The following is a 19174-nucleotide window of genomic DNA, read 5'->3' as shown; positions in this document are numbered from 1 at the left end:
GAATAAATACATGAGTACTGAATACAGCAGGACTTCACGAATCCTGCTCTGTGCAAACCTGGAAACCTTTAGTGCAAGAAGGAAATTAAAAATGATCGACAAGATCTTTTGAGACAAAATGTGCAGCTAGCATATCCTGGCCAATATGCAGTCACCAGGGGTAGAAAACTACAGTCACCAGGGGTAGAAAACTCCAGGCAGATCTGGACAGACTCATGAAACGGGCAGACGAGAACCTGATGGTGTTCAACACCGAAAAATGCAAGGTTCTCCACCTTGGGAGGAAAAACCTGCACCATGCATATAGGCTCGGTAGTGCTATACTGGTTAGCTCTACAGATGAAGGGACTTGGGGGTCCACACAATGAACATGAGCCTGCAATGCAATGCTGCAGCTAGTAAAGCGACCAAAACGCTGGCTTGCATCCATAGATGCTTCTCAAGCAAATCCCGGGACGTCATTCTCCCCTTGTACTCAGCCTTGGTGAGGCCTTCAGCTGAGTACTGCATCCAGTTTTGGGCTCCACAATTCAAAACAGATGTGGAAAAGCTTGAGAGGGTGCAGAGGAGAGCCACGCGCATGATCAGCGGACAGGAAAACAGACCTCATGATGAGAGGCTGAGAGCCATGGGACTCTTCAGCCTGGAAAAGCACAGGCTCAGGGGGGACCTGGTGGCCACCTATAAGTTTATCAGGGGTGCTCATCAGGATTTGGGGGAACAACTGTTCACCAGAGCACCCCAAGGGATGACAAGATCGAACGGTCACAAACTCTACTGTGACCGTTTCAGGCTGGACATAAGAAAGGACTTCTTCACTGTCCGAGCCCCCAAGCTCTGGAATAGACTGCCACCTGAGGCAGTTTAAGCGCCCGCTTTGAATGCCTTCAAAACACATTTGGATGCTTATCTTGCTGGGATCCTATGACCCCAGCTGACTTCCTGCCCCTGGGGTGGGGGGCTGGACTCGATGATCCTCCAGGGTCCCTTCCAGCCCAAATGTCTATGAAATTTATGAAAGTATATGGATTCAAGGATTCTGAGAGGGACAGAATATGAGTTCTTAGGGTCCCATTTGGCCAGATGCTTTCAGGTCACACTGGGAGAGAGGGTCCCTGTCCCCAGTGAAATCAGGGCTGCAGTGTGCCCGGTGCTACACAGACGCACAAGGAGAAAGTGGCTCTGCTTCAAAGAGCTGTACTGCAAGGCAGTCAAATATAAGTGCTGAGCAAAATACAAATATTTCAAGATAAGTAGGTCCTTCAGAGTCAGACGAACAGAAAAGTCCAAGAACCCACTGCCCAACCACGACCAGGGATAGAAACCAGGAGTCTGGGGTCCTCTGTAGCAGATCATCCTTTGTGTTTCACTTTTCTTCTACCGCTTCTTTCCCTTGGGCTGCAACACAGCCATATAGCTGCACTCGGGACACCTGGGTTCTCTGCCTGCTTTTTGTCTCCCCCTGCTCAAGAATCAGCCTCAGCTGGGCCGCAAGCTGATCTGTCTCAGGGGTGCTCCCTAAAGGAGAGTTCCATGTATCGTGCAGCTGACGACTAACACCGTATCCCTTGGGTCAGCCCTGAATGTGAAGGCTGTGGATAAACCAAAGGGCAGCCGGGGGGTGAGACCCAATGAGCCCGTTCTGGATGGCTGTCGGCAGGAGCACTAGCCAGTCATTTCTTCCACCAGTTGGACTTGTGGAAGCTCAGCCCTTGGAGAACCTGGTGCATCTAGTAGATCTGGTAGGAGGTGGAAGCAGCCCGTATGGACTTCAGCCAAAATGCAAACTGCAGGAGACAGAAGAGGGTAGCAGGGGAAGGGATTATAGTTGGGGGGGAAGGAGTGTCATTAGAGGCTGCTCTCCCACCCCAGAGCAGGGACTAGAGCCCAGAAGTCCTGACCCGCAGAACATGGACGTGACAGGGGGTGTGTATCCAGGCAGCACCTCCTTGCAACCCCGGGAAAACTTTTAGTATTCCCCCCCTGCTTCACCACAGATAATGATAATAATAACTTTAAAATGACCATTTTCAGGCCCCTTTTCTGCCCAAGCCCCGGGCAACCCCCTGGTTCGCTCATGCCCTGTGTCCAAGCTAGTGGTTCTCAACATTTTTAGACTCGAGGCACCCCTTCATAAATTCAGGCCACCCCTTGGAAAACACTGGCTCTTAGTTTTCCCTCTTTTTTGACTACAGAAAAATAATAGAGCAGCTCTTCTGTTGCAGGGAACTCAGAAAGACCAGAGTAGGCCCGACTGTTTTGAACCATTTACTCATTTGAAAGCTCTTGGCTCATCTTGTGAATCGTGTTTGCGCACCTAGCAGCGCTTAACTGGCACCCTGGTTGAGAATGGCTTATCTAGATGTACTGCCTTGGCAATGAACTCCGAAGTGGGTGCTTTTTTGCCCTCTAGTGGCTGCTTTGCATAGGGGATAGCCTGCTACTGGGTGTAGCTGCAGACTGCCAGCTGGGCATGACTCCTTCAGCTCCAGTGAGAGAGCTCAGTACTGCATGTCCCTGGGGTCCCATCCCTGTCCCCCCACCATCCACAGTGCTCCACTGCTTGAGCACCCTGCCCCTGGTTGCCACTTCTTGATGGCTTCCTTACCACACAGCAGAAGATGACTGTGGCCACAGCAGCCAGAGAGACCAGGATAATGGCCCAGTATGGGAGGACATTGTCTACAGCATCTGGAGAGCACAGAGAGGGAGGTCAGAGCAGTGGGGGAAAGCATAATAATCCAATGCTACCCATCTGGGCAGGAGATGGGTGCACAATTCCCTCTTCTGGAGGAGGCCCAGGGACCTCCACCTCCCCCAGCTTGCCCTGCCTGGTTGGAACAGCCTGCCTCTTCCCGCACTGGAGTCTCCATCTTCCATGCATGGCATGGGGCAGTCAGATGAATTGGTGAACAAACAAGAGGATTCTGATATCGCACCCCAACCTGACTGGGACTCTTGGCAGTGGGAATCGAGCTGGGAGCGCTTTGTGCCCCAGACTGCATGCTTCTAGGACATGAGTTAAAGCCCTGACTCTGTGGAGAAGGCTGTGCTAGGGGCTGAGGTGCTATCTTTGGCTCAGCTGCCAAGGCGGGGGAGGTAATAGCACAAGAGAAGGGAAAGGGGCCAGGTCAGGAAGGAAAGGAAAAAGAGAGAGAGGGATAAATGAATGAAGAAAGGGTTGTGGAGTGATTCCAAGAGACAGGATGAAGTGGAGGAAGGCTCAATAGGAAAATATATGAGGGACCAGGCTACCACTGCTTTTATACCCAGACTATCCCTGGACAGTGGGATGGGCAAAAAAGCCACCTCTGCTGCATCATCTTCCCTAGCCTTGGGGACTATACCTTGCACCATCCCCTTCCTGTGGGCTAGGGCTTGTGGCTGTGCATGAAGGTCAGAATAGCCGGTTTGTGCCTGCTCTTACCAGAAGTGGTGAGAGTGCTCTGCCCAGGAGCAACGGTGGGACTGGATGAGGCAACACTGGAGCCAGACAGGCCCTGAGATGTGAGTAGCACAGGGCCGCTGACGTTTGAACCTGCCCCAGTCACAGAGCTATGGCTGGTCACAGCTCCTGGCTCTGAAAGAAAGAGATGGGAAGTGTCAATAAACTGCTCACACAGGCATGTGTGGTGCTACAAACCTCACTGTGGTACCACAAATCATATGTGTTACATGTTAAACTGTGCACAGTGCTGCTAATTTGCAGTGCTGGAGCAAAAATTGCTACCGGGAGTTCCTGGTAACAAAAAAAAAAAACTTGGAAAAAAAGTGGTGCAAAGCATGCAAAAGTGGAGTGTGCTGGGACAAACATAGAGACAGGAGAGCAGGCAGAGAAGGGCTGCCTGATCCCCCATCTCCATGCACTGTGGAGTCCCTGCAGTGAGGCACCCTGTACCCAGCCAGCTGCTGCCTGCCTGGCTGGTGTACTGTGTGCCTCCAGACAGGGGAGTAGGCAGACTTGGGTTGGCTGCTTCCCTGCCTCCATGTGCCTCAGCACTGAGGCACATGGGGCCCCCTTCTTGAGGCACCCTGCACCCCAGATAGCCACTCCAGAGCTGGCTGGGGCAGAGAGTGCCTCACTGCAGGGGCTCTGCAGCAGAGCCCCTGCGCTGAGGCACACAGAGACAGGGGAGCAGCCACCTCAGGACAGCCTGCTCCCCTGTTTCGAGGCACGCTGTACCCCAGCCAGCCAGGGGGTGGCTGGCTGGGGCACAAGATGCCTCAACAAAGGGGCTCCACAGTGCACGGAGACAGGGGAACGTGTCTCCACCCTGTGCCTCAGCCAGCCACCCCTGCAGCACATGGACCAGTGGGATAACGTGTCACGCTGCAAAATGCACGGGCAGAGGTGTGCACTGCAGCACAAAGTAGTGACACAGACTTGTGCCACTACTATTTGTGCTGCTGCAAATGCATGCCTCTGCTTGTATGGATGTGTCCATGAAGTCTTCTACATGAGGCATCAGATCCTTTCTCCCAAGAGCTACAAGGATCTGGGGAACAGGTCCTGTAACAAAACCCACTGGTTGGGTCACAGGCAGGGATCCAGCCAGTCTCATGCATTTCTAAGAGCAGGAGGCACTGACACTTCAGCTAAGAGCCAGGAATGGTGAGGTATAACTTGTTTCAAACCAATCCAGATGTTCTAGCTATCAAGTCCCTTGACCACTTCTACCCAGATTTGCACTACTAACACTCCCTGAGCCCAGACGAGGTACAGCAGGTTACAAAACAGCCCGAGCACGTAAGTGTATAGCTTTTAAAGGAATCTGAGGAGCAGGTCTCAGCCACAAAGCTCTGCTCCGCTTTGACCGGGCCATAGCACGTGTTCCCTTATCATGTCCTTTAGTTGAAAAAGAAGCTGCCAGGCTTGATAAATCGGTCACTGTGAAATTCTGTGGCTCGTCTTATGCAGGAAGTCATTCTGGCCTCCCTCTTGGTTTATGGCTAGCTGCAAAGGTATGAGTAAAGTGATATATCTATAACAATTATACATACATCTGGACATGAAAAGGGGATAAAGGTCTATGATTTGTTTTGTATTTTATTCCCAATTCCTATTAAATTAGACAGGCAAATTACAGGGTCCATGGAGCAGTGAGCCACAGTAGGGAAAAGAGCTGGGGAAGGTTATGCTTTAGCAGCTGTCAGTCAGCTTGAGAACTTTCCATAAATCTTGCCTTTTCAACCTCCCCCCACCCTTCTCTTGTGAAATGACCATTACCAGCTCCAAGTATTAGTTATACTAAGCCCTGATCATGGAGACACCTCTGTGCCCATAACTCCATAATTTCTGGGAATAAGAGACCTACTAAGGTTCTTCAAGACAGGGCCAGCTCTAGGGGGATCACCTTTTGCATCGATCTGGCCAGAACCCACCTAGGTCATCCTGTCCTAGGAGCACTCAAGGTGGCATGTCCTACCTGGTGGGTCCTGTGGGTCTTCAGTGGGAATTAAATATACTACTGTCCATGACATTTTGATGGAACCCCTTCTGTAAGAGGCAGTATGGCCCAGTAGCTACAGAGCCTTTGCCTAGGACTTGGAAGACCTGCCTGTGATCTATTCTGGAACTTTGGGCAAGTCATTTCCATTTTCTGTGCTTCTATATTAGCCAGTGAGTGATTAGGGGCAAGGGCTGTTCCCTTGTGTGGCTGTGTAGCTGATCAACAGAGCCCTGATCTCAGCAGGGTTTTTGGCACATACTGAAAAGTGAATTTACCCAGAGTGGGAGCAGAAGATGGTGTGACACTGGTGCTGATGGAGCCAGATGATCTTGGAGAGGTAGCTGAAGTCCAACTGGTAGTAAAAGTGGAGGTTGGGGTGGATGCATGCACTGCAGTGGTGACAGTAGAGGTTGCAGTGGATGTCGGTGTTGTGGCAGCGGAGGTCTTCATGGCCAAAATCAATGTGGTGTTGGCAGTGGAGGTCATGGTGGAAATAGAGGTCTCAGTGGTGGCAGTGGAGATTGCAGTGCCTGTAGACATTTCCGTGGTGATAGTAGAGACTGAGGTGGATGTAGGCGCCTCAGTGGTGACAGTGGGGGTTATTATGGAGGTTGGTGCCCTGGCGGTGACCGTGGAGGCCTCAGTAGATGGTATCTCAGTGGTGGTAATGGATGTCTTGGTGGATCTAGACATATCAGTGATGTCAGTGGCAGTTCCAGTAGATGCAGATGTCTCCATGGTGAGAATGGCATTTGAGATGGATGTGGGTGTCTCTAGGGTGACAGTGGAAGCCTCAGTGTATATAGATGTCTCAACTGAGACAGCGGGGGTTGCACTGGATGGGAACATTTTGGTAGTGACAGTGGAGGGTGTAGTGGGTGTCTTGGTGATGACAATAGAGGTTGTGGTGGACATGGGTATGTCAGTGGTGATAGTGGAAGCCTCAGAGGATGTAGCCCATGTGGTGGTGGCAGTTGGGGTTGTAGTGGGTGTAGGTGTCTCACTGATGATGGCTGCAGTCGCAGTGGATGTGGGCATTATGTTGGTGGTAGCGAATGTTTTTCTAGGTCCAAGTGTATCGGCAGTTAAAGTGGAAGATGCAGCAGATGTAGATATTTCTGTGCTGACAGTTGAGGTCAAAATAGATGCAGGTGTCTCAGTAGAGACTGTGGAAGTTGTGATCAATGCAGGTGTCTTGGTGGTGATACCAGTGCTTGTAAGTGTTACAGGCATGGCAGTGGAGATCATGGTGGGAGGTTGTGTTGTATAAGTTACAGTGGAAATCAGGATGGGTGTAGGTATCTCTGTGGTAGTTTTAAGTGTCTCAGTGGTAGTTGTGGTGAGTGTAGACATTTCTGTGGTGACAGGGGAGATAGAGGTGGATGCAGGTTTCTCAGTGGTGACAACAGAGGTCATGGTGGATGTTGGTGTCTCAGCGGTGACAGTGGAGGCCTTGGCAGATGCAGAACTTTTGGTGGTGAGAGTGGAGGTCATGGCGGATGTAGGTGTCTCCATGGTAAGTGTGGAGTTTCCAATGGATGCAGACACCATGGTGGCGACAGTAGAATTTATTTGGGATGTATTTGCCTCAGTGGTGACAGTAGAGTCTGTGATGGATTTAGGTGTCTCAGTGGATACTATAGAGATCATGGCTGATATTGGGGTCTTGCTGGTGGGAGTGGGTGTTGTGGTGATTGTAGGCAGCATGGTGGTGGCAGTGGAGGTTGCAGTAGGTATAGGTGTCATTGTGGTGAATGTGGAGCTCATTGTTAATATAGGAGTCTCACTGGTGACAGTGGAGATTGGGATGGGTGTTGGTCCCTCTGTGGATGTAGAAGGTGAGGGGGTGGCAATGGAGGTCACTGTGGTTGTAGGTGACTTGGTGGTCATGGTGGGTGTAGGTGAATTAGTGGTGAAAGAGGAGAGGATGTGGGTGGGAGACTTGGTGATGGGAGTGGAGGTTGAGGTGGATGGTGGTATAATGGTGGCAGTAGATGCCTCAGTAGATGTAGGTGTCTTGGTAGTGGCAGTGGGCTTTGTGGTGGGTGTAGGTGTCTCAGCAGTGCCAGTTGAAACTTCAGTGGATACAAGTGTCTCAGGAGAGACTATGGCAGTCGCCGTGGATCTAGGTGTCTTGAGAGTGGTAGTGGACATTGTGGTGGCTGGAGGTGTCTTGTCAGTGACAGGGGAGGCCTTAGTGGATGTAGATATTTTGGTAATGAGAGTGGTTGTTGGAATGGATGTAGATGTCTCTGCAGTGACCCTGGATGTTTCAGTAAACATCAAAGTCTTGACAGTGGAAGTCAGGGCAGATATAGGTGTCCCAGAGGTCACAGTGGAGGCCAAAGTTGATGTATGGGTCTCAGTGGTGGAAGTGGTGGTTTCAGTGGTTATAAGGGTCTCAGTGGCAGTCACAGTGGGTGTAGAAGTCTCAGTGGGGGCAGTGAAGGTTTCAGTGGGGGTGGTTGTCTCACTGGTGATAGTGGAAGTCACAGGGGATGTAGGTATGTCATTGCTGACACTGGCAGTTGGGCTGGATGTTGGTGTCTTGATGGTGGCAGTGGAGGATGCAGTGGTTGCAGATGTCTCTGTGTTGTTTGCAAAGATAAAGGTTGATGTGGATGTCTTGGTAGTGAAAGTGGAGGTGTTAATGGATGTAGCTGGCACAGTGGTGGCAGTGAAGGTCATAGTAAGTGTAGGTGTCTTGGTGGAGACAGTGGAATTTGTGATGGGTGTAGGTGTCTTGGTGGTGACAGTGGACATCTCTGTGGGTGTAGGTTTCACTGTAGTGACATTGTAGACCGTGGTGGATGTAAATGCTTCAGTGGCATGAGTGGAAGTCTTGATGGATGTAGGCAGTGCGGTGGTGGAAGTAGAGGTCATAGTGGGTGCTGGTAACTCAGAGGTTGTGGTAAGTGTAGGTGTCTTGCTGCTGAGAGAAGAGACTGCAGTGGATGTGAAAGACTCAGGAGTGACAGTGGTGGTTGAGGTGGATGTAGACAGCATGATGATGGTAGTGGAGGGTTTGCTAGATGTAGGTATCTCGGGTGTGACAGTAGTGGTTGCAGTAGGTGTAAAAATCTTGGTGGTGATAGTGGAGGCTTCACTGGGGGTGGTTGTCTGACTGATTGCAGTCACTGCAGAGGTCATAGTTGAAGTAGGTGTCTTGGAGGTGGGAGTGGTGGTCAGAGTGGTTGTAGGTGTCCCAGTGGTGATAGCGGTGGTTGCAGTGGATGTAGGTATCTCAGAAATGACAGTGGAGACCTGGGGGGATGTAGGTGTCTCAGTGGAGGCTGTGGAATTTGCAATGGATGTAAGAGTCTGGGAAGTGGCAGTGGATGTTGTGGTGGGTGTAGACCTCTCAGTAGTAACCCTGGAGGCCTCAGTGGATGTCAGCATCTTGGTACTGACACTAGAGGTTGCAGTGGATATAAGTGTCTCAGTGGTATCAGTGGAGAACTCAGTGAACATAGGTTTCTCAGTAGTGGCACTAGAGATCATGGGAGATGTAGATGGTTCACTGATGCCAGTGGAAGTCTTGATGGATGTAGGCAGTGCGGTGTTCGCAGTGGTGGCCACAGTGTTTTTAAGAGTGTCATCTGTGACAGCAGAGGTAGCAGTGAATGTCGATGTGTCAGTGGTTACAGTGGAAGTTTTAATGTGTGTAGTCATCTCAGTTGTAACAGTAGAAATTGTCTTGAATGTAGGAGTTTCAGTTGTGACAGTCAGTGTGGTGGTGGGTGTAGACGTTTGGTTAGTGACAGTGGAGGTTGTAGTGGGTATGGATGTCTCAGTGGTGACAGTGGAGGCCTCAGTAGATGTAGATATCTTGGTGGTGACAAATTTTGTGGTTGGTGTTGGTGTTTCGTTGGTGAGAGTGGACATCCCCTTGGATGTAGGTATCTCAGTGGTAGCAGTGGAGGTTGCAGTGGATTTAGGTGTCTTGGTGGTTCTGGTAGATGCCAGCATCATGGTGTTGTCTTTAGAGGTCACACTTGATACAGCTGTCTTGGTGGTTCCAGTGGAGGTCGTAATAGTTGTCAGCATCTCATTTGTGGCCACGGAGGTTGCACTAGATGCAAAGGTCTTGGCAGTGGCTGTCAAGATCAAGGTGGATAGAGCTGTCTGATTGGCAGTAGAGGCCTTGGTGGATTCAGATGTCTTGGTGGTGACAATAGCAGTTGTGGCTGGTATAGGAGATGTTGAATGAAGGGTGCTTCCTGCCACCTCTAATGGAAAATATTAACAATTACAAAAGAATATATGGCATCTGTGTAACATATGCCTACCTCACAGCTGTACTGCAGACATAATGCTCTGCAAATGAATTACAGTTTCTCATCCTTGAGCACAGGCATTGAACTCTTGTGCTTTGGAGTCAGGAAAGCAGTGTCCAGAGACCAGTCTCTGCAGATACCAGCTTTGGAGTTTGGGGGCTGCTTTTAAAAAGTAAATGCAGAAAGCCAGTTGCCCTTGGCCCTTGGGTTTTGGAAGATGGAGGCCCTATCTTCACAGTGTTAAATGGGCTATAGAGTAGGTGGTATTGGCAGTCATCAGAAAGCATTGTTGGATTATGCTCTGTGATGATGGGAAAGGTTGCAGAAAGCCACACCCTACTGACATCCAGTTTACAAGCAAGAAAATCTGAAGGGAAGGGAAAAGTCTCCTCCATTCTTTCCCCCCTGCCTGCCTACAATGCTGTTGGTAACACGCTCTACAACCTGCCTTGTGACAGATTTAGAGCACAGAGGTCTCTGCTTTCTGCATGAGGCCAGACTAGAACTAGCACTTCTTAAAGAGAAAAGGGCCGTAATTACTCTTTTTTCCCCCTTTAAGACAGCCAGGTCCCCAGGTGCCCCCCAGTGCAGGATCAAATTAGTGCTAGTGTGTCCTAGAGGCAGAAGGCCCAATAATCTACTGTGAGCTAGATCATAAACACTGCGCCTCACCCAGTTCTCTAGGATCTAGCCACGGCTCTTTTCTTTGCATTGATCCCTTCTCCTAGTAGAGTGAGGAACCTCCTCACTGTGGGGAGCATCTGCCTAACCTGTTGCTCATATGTTGGCTAAAACTAGGAGGCAGGGCTGGTGTGTTCTGCTCCTAAGTGCAAGGAAAGGGCTGCCTGGGGTCAGCATTTTCATTAGAGTGATGCCTAGAGGGCTCAGCTACTCGTATCAAAGGCCACACATGAGCCCAAAATCTCATTACTGGGCCAGATCCTCACCTGGGATAAGCTGGACACAGCTCCATTGCAGACACTGTCTGGCTGTAGCTCCTTGAGAACGAGTAATGCCATCTCCTTGGTGGATGGCATCAGTCCTCATTCCCCGATGGCACCAGCTGAGGATCTGGCCTACTGATACCATGAAGGAATCCAATCCACTCTCACCTCTCAATGGCTCTGGGACAAACCTCTGCTTTTTAAATGCTGTGAACAGTATTTGAAGGCAGGAGCCAGAATGAGCCCTCCTTCCCTCCAGCCGTCTCAAGGGAAGGCTCTGAAATGAGACTACAGCATTAGTCTCGCTCCGTACGTTCCTATCTCAACAGGGAAGTTGTGTTCACCTCAGCTCAGCCTTGCAGTCAGGGCCTTCTCCTGGGAAGTGGGAACTGGTAGGTTTGAGCTCCCTCTAGCCAAGGTGGAAATTGAATTGTGCTCTCCAATATCCTGGGTAAGTGCCTGGACCATCAGGCTATGCTGGAGACCATGCCTCCAGCTAGTCCACCCCATGTCCTGAAAGAAACAAGGGGATGATCCAGCCAGTTATGCACAGGAGGTGGCTCAAGGTGCAAACACACAACACACTGGTGTAATTTACCTTGGAGTTTACTCCTCAGTAAAATTACCCTGTAGAAAGCAGTGAGCACATAACCATATCTCACAGGCTGACTTCCTCTGGCTTAGGTGTATCCTTATCTGGCTTCAACACCCCTTCACTGCTGGCTGCTGTGAATCCCAGTCCTAGGCACCCAAGGGCATATCTATATTGTGGCCTTGCCACTGCTGTTGTCCTATTTGGGGCTGTCCCTTGAGTGATTTCACTGTTGCATTTCTGAGTCTGATGTGTGCCTGCAAGAGATAGGGCAGGGCAAGGGTTCACTACAAATGTAAGACTCCCCTTTTAAAGTCTAGGGAATTTAGACACCTCACTAAGGGGTTGTGAATTCTGCACCCAGCACCTTTCAAGTCAGAGTGATGCTACTCCCTGTCCCACATCTGCCGCAGCTACCTTTTGTGATCCACCTCACATGACTTGTCCAAGGCCCCCCCTCAGAAAAGCTGTGGCAGGGCTACATACGGACTGCAGATCTCCAGCCACTGGGACTCAAGGAGGCCATACCTGCTATTCAGCCAAAAGCCGTCAGGTGACTTTATTGAGGGTTAAGGCCAACTGGCTTTCTGCAGTTACCTAAAAGTGCCCCACTGTTTTGAACAGTATTTCAAGCAGCCACACCTGTACTGCAAGTACGGTCACAACTGCTGGCAAGAGGACTAGTCCCAGGAGAGACAGCTCCATGCTGGCTCAACATGCACCAGCAATGAATGAGATTCAGGTTATTTCCATTTCTCTTGTACACAGTTGCAAACACACCTTTGTGACCAGCACTGTCACCTCTCAGGTGTCTGCCATGCTGCTCTGGGCTCCTTGTGGCTGTCCCCCAGTGGCTGAATTTACCTTATTTGTACTTGATTGTATTTCCCCTTTTACGCCGAGCTATTTTTGCATCATACCTTGCTTCTGTATAGCAGCTGTAGCTCCTAATCCTTTCTCAGCCCCTATGGCGCACAGCCTTAGCCACTATACCAGCTGCTATAGTTCCTAGCTATCATTCCCCTCTCCAGACTTGCTGCAGAACAAAGGAACAAAGGACCACATGCTCTAATCCATGATATAGCACTTCTCACCTACAGCTGAGAGTAGACCCTAGCTGTCATGCCTCTCAGTCCCCCTGCTCTAGTCCACTAGACAATATCCATCTTCTTGAGTTTGTGATTTTCCACACAATGGTCTAGGGTGAACCTCTCAGGATGAGAGATCCTACAACTGTGACCTGACTAGTGTCGCATAGAGGGGGAGGATCACCTCCTTGGCCCTGCTCATGATCCATCTGTGGATACATGACAAGGTGCAGTTGGCCTTGCTGACCGCCTCCTCACATTGGCAGCCCATGTTCATTTTGGAATCAATAATAACTCCCAAGATCTCTTTCTGCTACTATGCTTCCAAGAAGGGATTTCCCCAGCCTATAGGTCTGCTGCTAGTTTTTCCTGCCCAAGTGCAGTACTCTGCACTTGTCAGTATTGAATCTGATCCTATTCTCATTTGCTCACCCCCGTAAACTGTCCAGGTCCCTCCCTTCTAGTGTGCCCACCTCATCCCAAATCTTGGTGTCGTCCCTGAATTTGAACAGTGTGCTTTTTCAGCCCCTCATCCAAGTCGCTGATAAAGAAATTAACCAGAACAGGCCCAAGGACCGAGCCCTGGGGGACCCCACTGCCCACATCTCTCCAGGTTGAATATGACCAATCCACCACCACTCTCTGGGTGCAGCCCCTCAGCCAATCTGCGATCCACCTGACTGCAGGCATCAATGCCACAGTCACCTAGCTTTCTAATGAGAATGGGGTGGGAGACAGTGTCAAAGGCCTTCCTGAAGTCCAGAAAGACTACATCCACCACGACACCGGCATCCAATGATTTTGCGACCTGATCGTAGAAGGTAGTTCCCACTGCATGCACCACACATCAGTCATTAGGTACAGAACAGGTGGCTTGGGAGCATCTCTGGAGACCTGGAGAGGACTTGAGTATACACCTCAAGGCCATGTTCAGGTTCTCTCTAGGGAGAACCTAACAGTGGAGCTCACGGCAATTGCTAAAGTCACTTTGGGCCACTCCCAAGCCACCTACTCTGTCCAGTTGCCAGTCTTGGGTGCAGAGCTCATAGCCCAGGAGGGGGTGAAGAGGTGAGACTCATTGTTCTGGTTGGAAAGGAGAACCAATCTGACTATAGGGATTCTATGAGAAGACCCAGCAGACTGCCAGGAGCCAGCGGTCAGGCTGCAGTGGGCAGTCTTCTGCCACACAAGCACCGCAAGCCAGTGTGAGGAGAAAGGGTCCATCTGCTCCTTGCTACCTTCCATTGCTTCCAGCACTGACAGCAGCCTGCGTCACCCCAGGAAGAGTGGCCTCAGAAGCAGACGTTCCCTCTCTCCTTCCTGATCCCCTCCACCCTGGTGTCACTTCAAAGCCAGCACTCCCCTTACCAGGGAAAATGCCATTGCTCACACCTATGAGCCTCTCCGCCAGGGTTGGATTCCCCAGGAGAAAGGCCACGTAACATGCACGAACCTTACCATTCCCTCAGGATCAGCGGCAGGTGTGAAGCAGAAACTGTAGAGATGGGAGGCCGGGAGGCCATACCCCAAGCTCTCCAGTTCTGAACATGTCATAATAATAGCTTCTGACTCCCTCGACCCATCTGCCATAGAGCTTGTTCACTAACCGTGCCATGCCCACACCCTGCCTCCACACCCCCATGTCTCTGGCTATCAGAACATTCCCTGTCGGCCTTTATTTGCTCTCCAACACCCTTTTAGCTAAAAATAAAAAAGTTGCACCATACTGCAAGGTCCCAACCCAAGGCCATTGAAATAAGTGGTCCTTGAGTCAGCAAGTGTTGCCTGGCACAGTACCTAGCACAACAGAGCCTGCTCTGTGCCTAGAGATCCTAAATGTCACCTCCCCATAAACAAAGCATATTTTTGTAGGGCAAGCCCCATGTCCTGTCTCTGTCAGTGGCCTGAACCAGTTACCTCACAGGAAGAACTCAATCCTCTCCTTCCCAGTAAGCAATTGTCAAATAACTTTCACAGGAAAGTTGAATTCAGCCCCACTTTTCTAACAGGGGGGAAACAAAGAAAGGGAAATCATTTGCCTGACTTCATAGGCATTGAAGCTGCTTATCCTGATCCCCCCAGTCCATGTCCACCGGGGGACATTCAATCCCAATTTGGACATAGAATGCAGGAGCCCTGGGTCAGACAGCCCTGCTCTAACCAGTAGGCACCATTGCCTCCCCAGGCCTGGGAATAGGACACAAGGGCCACACCCCCATTACTGGGAACTATGCAACACCTCAGAGCCTTGCGACGTGCCACAAAATGCCCATGGAGCACGTTAATCCATTTGCAGCGCTGCATATTTGCAGCATGGCAGCAAAATTAGATCCTGGTATCTAAAAAACAAATGTTTAAAAAATAAAAGTGGTGGGCACACATGGCAGCAGCATGTGCTGCCTGAAACTGGAGCCTTGCCAGCCAGAGCCATGCTTCGGCTGCTGGCCAGGTTCCACATAGCCTGATCGTCACCGATCCATCCCCAGGAGGTCCTCAGGACCCCAGGTAAGGCTGCTGGAGCCAGCACTGGTGCTGGCCTCATCCTCCTCTAACCCCGCCTAGGACAATTTGCTGCATGCTGGAGCACGCATGCAGGGGTGTGCTCGGGGACAAGTAGCAGTGCCACAAATATGTGTCGCTGCTGCGTGTCCCTGGGAAGCTCACATTCCCGGTTGTGGGGACACGCCTAAGGGTCTTGACTCCAGGCTGTAATAAGTAAACCACACTCTTTTCTCAGACCCAGGGACTGTACCCAGGAGTCCTGGCTGCTAGCCTCATCTTGTTCTAAACAAGAAGACTACTCTGCTTTCCCAGAGCTGGGAATACGAGCCCTGACTCCCCCATCCTAGAGTTTACACTCAAACCATTCATGTCCCTCTTCTTTAATAGCTCTTGGAGTAGTTGGCTGTTTCCATGGATCTTGGACATTTTAATACCCAGCAGCTTAATGGATTATTGAACAACACCCCAGATCCAAGCTGCATGGCCAGCTCTGGGGTCTGTGCATCCAGAGCCTACCTTTGCATAAGTAAAAGGAGGAGGCAGGGCTGGTGAATTCTGTTCCCATATCCTGGGAAGGACCTGTCTGTGGTTAGTATTTGCTTCAGAGCAATGCCTCAGCTGAGATCAAGGCCCAGGACAAACACAGGTATTGCCCCCAAGTGTTCGTAGAGGAGACAAATCAAAGATGGGTTGTCTTCTTCAAGTACAGCAAAGATGCATGGGGGTAAAACGACTTGGGAGTCTTGGCAGAGCTGAGAACTGGACCTACTTCTCTAGAGTTTTAGATCAGTCCTCTACCTATGTCTCAATGACACCATCTTGGTACTTGGCAGCTAAGGCTTAGTTGTTAGAGCAAGGATAGTGAGCCAGGACCCCTGGCTTCTCATCCCAGCTCTGTCCCCGCTGCCTAATGATGCAACTTTAGACAAGTGTCATCAAAAGCCCATGCCTCACTTTCCCCATTCTGTAAACGGTGACCAATGAAAACTGCCCATTTTGTGATGCTCAGATCAAAGAGCCCATGTCAATCTAGTCTCAGTGCTGGGCCAGACACAAACAGTGGGAGCAAACTGGACACAGCTCCACTGGTATCAGTTCAGCCAGACCCTCAGCAGTCATTGCTTCCAGTTCATCACCAGCTGGCTCATTGACCCCATGAAGGAATTAAATCTGCCCTTACCTGCCCATAGAAGAGTAAATGCCATGTACACCAGCCCGAGCCACAGGGAGACTCCAGGTGCCTTCCCTGCCCAATCCATTGTAGTGACTGTCAAAAGTGTGAGGAATGGCTCTATGTCAAGCCTCTGCTTTTTAAAAGCTTTGAAGGGTGAGAAGTGCCTCACCAGGTCCTTGTGGGCGGTACTCCTGAGAGCTGACACATAGTAAGTAACTGTGCTCAAATAAGACTTTTTTTAGCCTCAGGGTGTGTCCCTTCTCATTTAAAGTTATGATGACGTTTCTTTACGCATTAAAAGTGTACACAAGGCTTAGGGCAAGTCCAGTGAATAGACTCAATAATAATTCCTGAGCTGCTTTGCTAGGGGACTCACTGAAAAAAGAAGAATGAAAGTAGCTATGACGGTGATGGGAAACCAAGGCTTTCCCTCCTACCTCCAACAAAGAGACACAGAGGTTTCTTCTTTGAGATCAGCAGCAGGAAGCTAACAAAAAGCTCAGTGGAATGAGTGAATGAGCAGTGACTGAGGAGGTGTGTTGCTGCATTCCTGGGGCAACTGAGGTGGATGGATAGGTACTTTGGTGATCATGGAAAGATACTGTCTAGAAGGGAGGAATAGGCTACAATCGGACCTAGACAGGCTACAAGGGTGGGCAGATGAGAACAGGATGGGATTCAGCACTGACAAGTGCAAAGTGCTGCACCTGGGGAGGAACAACCGGCACCATACCGACAGGTTGGGGAACTCCCCTCTTGTCAGTACAGAGGCAGAAAAGGATTGACTCCTTGATGAACATGGGCCGGCAGTGCAGGGACACAGTCAGGAAGGCCAACCGTACCTTGTCATGCATCCACAGATGCATCTCGAGCAGGTCCAAGGAGGTGATCCTCCCCCTCTATGCAGCACTGGTCAGGCCGCAGCTGGAGTATTGCGTCCAGTTCTGGGCGCCGCACTTCAGGAGGGATGTGGACAGCATGGAGAGGGTCCAAAGGAGGCCACTCGCATGATCAGGGGGCAGCAGGGCAGGGGCTACGAGGAGAGGCTCCGGGACCTGAACCTGTTCAGCCTCCACAAGAGAAGGCTGAGGGGGGATCTTGTGGCCTGTTATAAACTTGTCAGGGGGGATTAGCAGTCACTGGGGGAGTCCCTGTTCCCCCGAGCACCGCCAGGAGTGACCAGGAATAACGGTCACAAGCTGGCAGAGGGTTGATTTACGCTAGATATCAGGAGGCGCTACTTCACGGTCAGGGCGGCTAGGATCTGGAACCAACTTCCAAGAAAAGTGGTGCTGGCTCCTACCCTGGGGGTTTTTAAGAGGAGGTTAGATGAACACCTTGCTGGGGTCATTTGACCCCCGTACTCTTTCCTGCCACGGCAGGGGGTCGGACTTGATGATCTACTCAGGTCCCTTCCGACCCTAGAAACTATGAAACTATGAAATAAAGGGGTGGTAAATGATGGAGGCTGGAGGAATCAAAGGCCAAATAGATAGACACATGCTTGCTGGTTGGAGCAAAGGTGAAGGTAGAGTTGAATTAGGTAGATAGAGTAGATCATAGCTGTTACGTCAATTGTAGACAGATCATAGCTTGATCAGTCAAAGAAATGAGTGAACAGCTAGGCTAGGGAACAGTAAATCTTGTGAAAGCATCAGTGCTTACGTAGTGCTATTTCAAAGTCACAACTGAGTAGGTATTAAATGAATGTAATGGTGTAGCTTTATACAGTGTTCAGATACCTTTTTTTTTCTGGGAAAGTTATTGCATGTACAAAACATGGGTAGTAGGAAGTTTGGTTAGGGAAAAATGTGATCAAGGATCAGTTTGATTTAGAATTTATGATGGTCGGGAATAAATTTCCCAGTGATTTGCTCATCCCTGTAAAAATAACTAGAAATTATACAGGACCATATTTCAGTTATAACATTCTGGTACCAGAAAACACTAATAAATTATCCTTATCTCATTAGCACTCTGCCTCTGTAGACACCCAAGGACCTTGCAAGCCGCATGCCCCAAATTGCCCAAAGACCAGAACTGAGTAGAATAAAATCTGAATTTGACTAGGTATTATAGCTGGGACTGGCAAAGCAGATGCCAGCTTTCCAGTCAGCACACTACGCCAGATAAAGTAATTAAAAAGTAGATAACAACAGTGGATCAGACACACCGGGTAAAAATCCCCAGTGTTCCAGATTTAAATACACTGCTTACACCACTGATGTCCACTACTAACTGATTTACACAGAGTGGCATGGAGTCAGTCTGTGGGCTGGATCCCAGGTGAGATCAGCACATGGTGTTGGTCCATGAGTGTAATCTAGCATGCTGGCCCAACCGTGGGTGCCTAGATCTGGCTGCATGCTGGCCTGGTCCTCTTGGGCTGATCCCACGTACCTGGATCCAGGTACACCCTGGCCCTTCCCTGCACACCTGGATTCGCTGCCACACATTAGTATGATTTGGCAGGCAGGGCCATATTATCTGGGTCCAGAAATTTGGCAGGAGAGAACTGGCCATTTATGTTATCAAATTTCTTCCTCTACCGAATTTCCAGACCCTTAAGGAGGCCTGCAGGCTGGATGATACTTCCAAGGGCTGGATCTGGCCTTGGGGCATGCCTGGTTTATACCATTTAATGCTCTGCCCTCAAATGGCCAGTCTGTTTCCATCATCCAGCCTGACAAAATAAATAAAAATCAAGTTCCTCAGGGTTTTTTCCCCTTAAATTTAATCACGTAAGACAGATGCAGAAATGGAAGGCAAATAAAATTGTAGGGTAGAATTGTAAAATATACAATTTTAAATGGACAGGCCTTAATGATGATCAATAAAGCGTTTTTCAAAAAAAACAAACAAACCCAAAAAACAGGTAATTAAGTACCTGATGGTAGCCAGCCAGTGACTGGATAGTGGAGCATGTTCCCCAGCGACTGCTTGCCATGCCACCAGTGGAGCCAATTTCAGGGGCGGCACTACCGCTCTCCGTGCCCCGCTACCAGCTGGAGTGCTCGCTCAGGAGGAGCACCAGCGCTCTCGGGGGAGCGGGGGCATGTACCCCCCCCACTCCCCTTACACATCGCCTATGGTGACAGTCCAGGAAATATGCAAAAGGCAAGGGGATTTTTTGCCATGACGTTATTG

The 19174-nt window shown here is 50.1% G+C and overlaps 1 protein-coding gene across 2 annotated transcripts; it reads right to left on the bottom strand.

The window, feature by feature from the left end:
• Window positions 1-7614, bottom strand: LOC149852850 (uncharacterized). 2 transcript variants are annotated; one of them, XM_090028168.1, is made up of 4 exons: window positions 5726-7614; window positions 3428-3580; window positions 2609-2691; window positions 1-1787 (listed from the first exon to the last, which is right to left on the bottom strand). In XM_090028168.1, exons 1-4 carry the CDS (start codon window positions 7602-7604, stop codon window positions 1731-1733), a joined length of 2172 nt encoding a protein of 723 aa, XP_089884294.1. In that variant the 5' UTR covers window positions 7605-7614; the 3' UTR covers window positions 1-1730. The 2 variants fall into 2 exon arrangements, with proteins under 2 accessions (XP_089884294.1, XP_089884293.1); XM_090028167.1 differs by having other exon boundaries at window positions 1-2691.
• Window positions 7615-19174: the final 11560 nt, after the last annotated feature.

Source organism: Crocodylus siamensis, chromosome 15 (genome assembly GCF_052110815.1).
Source record: "Crocodylus siamensis isolate JL-2025a chromosome 15, ASM5211081v1, whole genome shotgun sequence".
Classification (NCBI taxonomy): domain Eukaryota; kingdom Metazoa; phylum Chordata; order Crocodylia; family Crocodylidae; genus Crocodylus; species Crocodylus siamensis.
The sequence above is the reverse complement of the archived record's forward strand: the minus strand, read 5'-3'. Positions and strand labels throughout refer to the sequence as shown.

Bases quoted from the DNA above. Each gene is read 5' to 3' on its own strand.
- LOC149852850 (XM_090028167.1), bottom strand. From the start codon at position 7,604: ATGTCCACTACCACTCTCAAGACACCTAGATCCACGGCGACTGCCATA. The intron at 3,581-5,725 runs GTAAATTCACTT...TCTTTCTTTCAG, and splicing joins ATCTTCTGCTCCCACTCTGG to AGCCAGGAGCTGTGACCAGC. The intron at 2,692-3,427 runs GTAAGAGCAGGC...TGTGCTCTCCAG, and splicing joins GAGCACTCTCACCACTTCTG to ATGCTGTAGACAATGTCCTC.